Here is a 7,276-nt window from a genome sequence, read left to right as displayed (position 1 = left end):
ACTCACACCTATCTCCCCCCTTCCTCTTTCCTCCTCCCTTCCGGAGCCTCACCTCACCTTTCTCATCCTGCCTTATCTCTCTGAACTCCGTCCCTGATCTGACCTCGCCCTGCATCCTTTGCTAGTCCACTCCTTCGAGGTACCTTTTTAATTCCTCAAAATCTGCTCTCCTAAAGTCAGGTATTTTACTAGTGTTTTTGTTTCTAACAGTTTCTTCCCATTCTAAATTGTACCTAATTTCCCTATGGTCACTGTTACCTAGCTGTCCTCCAACCTCTACCTGCGTGACTGCTTCCTCCCTGTTAGTAAGAATTAAATCTAGAATATTATTCCCCCTTGTGGGTTCTACGACTACCTGTTTTAAAAAATTATCCTGAATTACCTTAAGAAATTACTCTGCTTCCTTGTTACCCACAATCAGACTCCAGTCGATATTCCTAAAATTAAAATCTCCTACCACACATACCTGACTGTACCTGCCTGCTCTATTTAATTCCTGCCACAGTGAGGTGTTAATTTCCTCTGTACTGGTCGGTGGTCTGTAAACTACCCCTAGTACTACTGACTGTGATCCTTCCTTAATACCTATCCATATCGACTCTGCTTTGTTATCTGTTTTAATTCTATTGTTCATACAACACTGTAGTGTGTCCCTAACGTATAACGCGACGCTTCCTCCTCTCCTGTTTTCCCTATCTTTATAGAACATTGTATACCCATCTATCTTAACCGCTGGATTAAATACTTTTCCTGACATATCTAACCAACTTTCAGTTAAAGCAATGATATCAAATTTTCCTACGCTCGCTATTCCTCTAAGCAAATCTATTTTATTCAGAATACTTCTACAGTTTGTGTAGTAAACACTTAAGCTATTTCTCACCATCCCTGAGCTAGCTACCTTTCTAGATTTAACTAGTTTGCCCCTCACCTTCTCCTCATTACCCCTTCTTCCCTTCCGACTAACGAAAAAAGTGCTGGAGTGCAGTTACCTCCCGCTCGAGTGTTTCGGCCAAAACATGAACACCCTGGCGTGACAAATGCACTCCATCCCTGGCATACAAGGTGTCCCTACCATACAAAAGGTCCCAGTTGTCAATGAACGTCCATCCACTACTCCTACAATGATTCGCGAGCCTGCGATTCACTGTAATAGCCCTGGACAGCCACTCAGCACCAACTCCCCTCCTCGGCAAGACACCACATACCACGGGGATCCCTCCCTTGTCCCTAATCCTGTCCAAAGCCTGTCGAAACCTCCTGATAAGCTCCTCACTCCTGACCTTACCAAGGTCATTCCCTCCCACACTGAGAAAAACAATGGGCTTGGTCCCATCTTTTTCCAAGCACGTGTCTAGCCTATCAGCTACCTTCCCTATCCCAGCCCCCAGCAAACACACCCTCGACCTACGCTTCCTATCCCTAGCACAGAACACACTATCTAAGTGCCTAACCTGACTATCACCAAACACAAGCACTCTACCTTGGGGCAGGGTAACTGCATCTGCCCCCTCCTTCTTGCCTCCTCCCGCCCTGTCCACCTCCTTCTCCTTCCCTTCCTCCAGCACATTGAAGGGATTCTTCGTCTCCACGCAAGGTGCCCTGAGGACCTTCACCCTCTTGGCTCCCCTGCACACAACTGACCACTGCTCCTCAGTCGCCTTACTAGGTAAGGTGACGGTGGGGCACGACCCTCCCACAGGTGCTGAGATCCTCTCATAGAACTCAGCCTGCAGGTCTGAGATCCTCTCACGAAACTCAGCCTGCACCTCCGAGATCCTTTGATGGAACTCAGCCTCCACCTCTGAGACCTTCGCAACGAAGGCCTCGAGAACAGGAGAACAAACACAACCAGTCGACTCAGCAACACAAGGCGCCATGTCTACACTAGCCAGCTATATTAGCGTCAGGTCACTGCTCACTAAACACGTCCGTTCACTAGGAACCCTGACCTGAGACCTGAGAGAGAGAGAGAGAGAGAGAGAGAGAGAGAGAGAGAGAGAGAGAGAGAGAGAGAGAGAGAGAGAGAGAGAGAGAGAGAGAGAGAGAGAGAGAGAGAGAGAGAGAGGATGGTCACCTGTCCTTTCCACCAAGGTGTTCAACCAATAATTGGTCCTGTACAGACACAGCATCACAGCTCAAAAGGAATTCCCCTACTCAGCCAATGCCTAAACGTTCTTCAAGGAGTAAAAACCATATAGATTACCTCCATGCATACAAGAGGCTGTGCCCTCAGTTACCTTCTCCTTCCCACTTCCTCTCCCTTGCCTCCTGGGTCGTCCTGGAGCAATATTGTGTGCCAACAGGGTGTATATCACCCACACGGCATTATCTGTGCATCCTTCCCTCTCTGCCTTGTGTATTCTGAATGCACTCCCCATTGTAAAATATTTAAGCATCTTTAGTTCATAAAGGTTATGTTTATTGTTTTTGTTCAAGGCCTCAAAATTCAATTCTTTCATTTACCAGCTTAACACTACCTTCCAGACACCTATCCTCCTCCTGCCTGCACTGAACATACTTGGAAAATTCTTTACTTTCTACTTGATATATCACACCTTATCTTTTGCTAAAGCGGCTTCCATTGTCAGGTTTTCTGTGTTGTCTCTATCAGTTTTCTTTCTTCTCAGAGACCACAACTCTATCAAGAGGCATTTTCATCCTTGTATAAATTATGTATCTTATATATTGGACTTATACAAACGGTCTTATTAAGCAGGACAGAGCCATCACCTCATCAACTCCTCTCCTTTAATTGAGGGTGTTCAATCTCTCTCACATTTCACTTCAGTATTGCATTTACTACAACCTTCCCTCATTATTTCAATCATTACTGATCTTCTGAATTGTAAGACTCCCCTATGTCTCTAATGGCCTTATTGCACAAGACTTACCCTCTCTCCTATGCTGTCCATCTCTCTAATACAAAAGCTACATTCACTCCCTCATCTTTTCACTGTTAAGTTCTAGAGCTCTGCCTCTTTCTGCATTTTCCACCTGCCTATGACTTGAACTGTCTCACGACAGGAGTACAATATACCCAAACTACATTAGACTCCACTTGGAAGACTTCTATGGTTAAATTTTTTGAGACAAGCAAATTAGTCTCTCTCTCTCTCTCTCTCTCTCTCTCTCTCTCTCTCTCTCTCTCTCTCTCTCTCTCTCCTTTTTGTGCCCCTGGACAATTTCCTGAACACAAAAAAAGTGTGATTCAGCTGGGAATAATGCTGAACTTGTCCTCAATTTGGATACTCAAAGGTAATGTTTCTTTTATTATGCAAGAGGGGTTCTGGGTGCAGAGCAACAAAAGTGCAAAATACAGGCCCACTGAGGTGCCAGTCCACAAAGAGAACAGCCAAATGATTATCCAAAGTTGGAGGATAAGTGTCTTGGAACTTCCTTCTTGAGAGTTAGTTCAAGTCATAAAAAAGGGGAAATACAGAGGCTGGTAGGGAGTTCCAGAGTTTCCAGAAAAAAAAGGATGAAAGACTGAGAATATTAGGTAACTCTTGCATCAGCAAGGTTATTATGCCTATCTATAATATCCCCTAAGTATGAAAGAAAAATACCTTTAGTTAGTTCCATGAGAGACATAGGCCTGTCTGGATTTCTCATAGAGTCTTCCTCCATGTTGCTAATCCCTACAGGTGCTACATTGGGGTTGAGGTCTTCTCCTGTCTCCTGATTGACATCCTTCATTGAGAGGGAAGTCTTTTGTCCTGTGAATGACAGCACCTTCACCTGTGTGGAATGAAATCAATATCAGATTAATACTTCTTTTCAGTTAACACAAAATAATATTCAAACCCTCAGGAACAGGAATTTATGTTAAGGATGACCTCATCTTGACTTCTATTTCAATACTTTGTACCATATAATACAGAAACACTATGCACAATTTATGATTTACAAGACTTATGATGTGAAAGCATCTTTTGGGGGGCTTTATAAAATAACAGCAGCCTTCAACACTTGTAGAACAGTGAGCTAAATGATGCTGAGAGTGAGTGAACCATTCATTACATAGGTAACAATAGAGATACTTTTGCTACAAGTGCTCAGGAATCAAACAAGAAGGCACCTGTTGTTCACTATTCTGCCATAATTATAGTGGCCAAGGTGCTCAACATCTGAGTGAAATATTATACCCACTGCCAGCCTGCAGAAGACACAGTTCTCTATGATATCTCTACTGGTGAAGGCTGTTAATAGCATAAAATTAAGCTGTAGTATGAATGATGACAGTGACACAACACATTCAGATGGTGGCACCTTCAAGATAACAGTCATTCCTCATCATCTCCAGGAATCTGTGACATGGATCTTGAGAACCAGCATGTATGTGCTGCCCAACCTTGAAACACACACACACACACACACACACACACACACACACACACACACACACACACACACACACACACACACACACACACAGGATGTGGTAAAGAAATGTGGAGCCCAAGCTTTTTTACAGATATATCAATGGAAAGATAACAAACAGAGATCATTAACAAGATAGTAAAGGAAGGAAGGATATATCAAACAGCAGAAAAGATGAGTGAAATTATGAATGAGAGTTTCAGGTCTGTATTCAATGTGGAAGTGGATTTTACAGAAGCAAACGAGGAGGTGAGGCAGGGGGATTACAGGAAGTACTGGTGCAAAAACGTGAAATTAGTAAATTGTTACAGAAGATGGGTGTCAGGAAAGCAATGGGGCCTGATGGAGTGTCAGGTTGGACACTAAAGGAATGTAGAGAACAAGTGGTGGAGCCAATTTGGGATGTGATTAACAGCTCACTGATTGAGGGAAGAGTACCAAGAAGGGAGCAAATATAGTGCCAATACACAAAGGAGGAAAGAGAACTGAGCCACTAAATTATAGACCAGTGTCACTAACTAGTGTTGTGGGCAAGATCTGTGAAATAGTGATCAAGGAAAAGTGGGTGAAATACTTGGAAGAGAATGAAGTTATAACAAATAGTCAATTTGGTTTCAGAAAAGGAAGGTCATGTGTGACAAATTTACTAAGTTTCTATACAAGAGTAATGGATGAAGTACAAAACAGAGATGGGTGTACATGCAGTGTACTTGGACATCAAAAAAGCTTTTAATAAAGTTCCACATAAAAGACTATTGTGGAAGATGGAACATATAGGAGGACTGAGAGGGATAATGATAAAATGGATGAGAGACTACTTAAACGATAGAGAAGTGAGAACTGTGATCAGGGACACCTGTTCAAGTTTGAATAATGTAACAAGTGGAGTACCACAGGGATTAGTGTTAGCACCCATTATGTTCCAAATATACATCAGTGATATGCAGGAGGGTTTGACCAGTTATATTAATCTGTTTGCTGATGATCCAAAATTGTTAAGAGTAATAAAGAGCCATGTTGATTGTATGGAGTTGCAAAGAGATACTGACAAGATTTATGGATGGAGTAAGAAGTGGAAATTGGAATTCAATGTTAAGAAATGCCATGTGATAGAACTGGGAAAGAGTAAAAGAAGACCTGCATGGGACTATAAAATGGGGGAGGAAGTAATAATGAAGAGCAAGGAGAAAGACCTAGGAGTGGTTTTTCAAGATACCCTGACCCCAGAATGGCATATAAATGAGATATTTGGCTTGACGTACAGGATGTTAACAAATATTAAGGTGGCATTTCATTACATGGATAAGACTATGATAAAAAAAATTATAGCCACTCTGCTACGTCCCAGACTGGAATATGCAGCAGTGGTGTGGGCTCCGTATATGAAGAAAGTCATAAAGAAGTTGGAAAGAATTCAGAGGGCAGCTACAAGGATGGTACCGGAGCTGAAAGACCTAATATATGAAGAGAGGTTGAAGGAAATGGAACTGCCAACTTTGCAAGTTAGAAGAGAAAGAGGAGATCTAATAATGGTGCATAAAATAGTTAACCTTATTGAGGAGATAGACAAGCAGGATCTGGTGTTGCTGGAAGAAGATGAAGCTGGACAGATGAGAGGGCACTCAAAGAAGATCAGGAAGAGTCAGTGTTTAAGGGACATCAAGAAGTACAGTTTTCCACAGAGAACTGTGGATATCTGGAATGGCCTAAATGAGAAGGTTGTTACAGCACCAAACATGCATAAATTTAAGGAAATTGTGGATAAATATAGATATGGAGACAGGACACTATGAGCCCTGCTCAAACCCAGTATTATACAACTAGGTATATACAACTAGATAAATACACACACACACACACACACACACACACACACACACACACACACACACACACACTATGAGTAATTATGTCTGAAAATCTGTCACCAGAAAAAAAATAAAATAAAATTGCAGGAGAAACTTATAAGCTGCTAAGAAACACAGGAATGGCATTCACTATATGAATGAAGAAATGGTATGAAAGTTAATAGTCACAATGATATAACCAAGATTAGAATATGCAGTAACAGTGTGGTCACCAAGCACAAAAAAAAAGAATATATGATAGGGAAACTTGAGAGAATCCAAAGAGCATGCACAAAAATAGCACAAAGCCTAACAGAGATGTCATGAAGAGAAGCTATCAAAATTAAATTTGACAACACTAAAACAAAGAGAAAGAGAAACAAAAAGAAGAGGTGACCTGATTGCAATTTAGAGAATGATGAAAGACAGGGAAGTGCTTGGCAGAGATGTAATAATATGGGATATGAGACACAAGAGGACATGGAAGGAAGATAAAAAGAGACAACTATGGAAGAGACATAGAGTATTTTTCCACACAGAGCAATAGAAATATGAAATGAATTGAAAAAGGAAGTGGTTCACATAGAGACAACACATGACTTCAAGGTCAAATGAGAAAATGGGAGATATTAATGAGAAAGCACAAACATAGCCTCCTCCCATATGCTAGAACTAGATAAATGCACACACACTTTTGTGGATAGCATCCCCTTAGTTTTTTTCACAAAATGTTCCACATAGGCTACAAACCTTCACTTTTTGTCCCCGAACAACTACATCTGATACATTAGTGACACGTCCTTCTCTCCGCAGCTGTGAAATATGCACAAGGCCTTCCAGCCTCCTCCGCAGCCCTTCCAGCTGAACAAAGCATCCAAAGTTTAAGATGTTTGTTACCTTCCCTTCATAAACCTGAAAGTGGAAAACATTTATTTACAACACATAAACCAAAAAGCAAGTAAGTACTTGGTTTCTATGTTAAACAAGAGTTGATTATAGAATGTTAAATGACAGGATTCAGACTTTGCCATATCACAATCATTGTT

The 7,276-nt window shown here is 41.5% G+C and overlaps 1 protein-coding gene across 3 annotated transcripts in view; it reads right to left on the bottom strand.

The window, feature by feature from the left end:
• LOC135110858 (ATP-dependent RNA helicase DHX8-like) overlaps nt 1-7,276 on the bottom strand; it is a gene marked incomplete at its 3' end in the record, with an annotated part of 103,960 nt that overhangs the window by 87,812 nt on the left and 8,872 nt on the right. For all 3 annotated transcript variants that reach the window (XM_064023469.1, XM_064023470.1, XM_064023471.1), the window contains 2 exon segments: nt 3,570-3,741; nt 6,981-7,142. In XM_064023469.1, the coding sequence (XP_063879539.1) occupies nt 3,570-3,741; nt 6,981-7,142 (334 nt within the window).

The sequence above is a fragment of the Scylla paramamosain genome, chromosome 21, assembly GCF_035594125.1.
Source record: "Scylla paramamosain isolate STU-SP2022 chromosome 21, ASM3559412v1, whole genome shotgun sequence".
Lineage (NCBI taxonomy): Eukaryota > Metazoa > Arthropoda > Malacostraca > Decapoda > Portunidae > Scylla > Scylla paramamosain.
The sequence above is the reverse complement of the archived record's forward strand: the minus strand, read 5'-3'. Positions and strand labels throughout refer to the sequence as shown.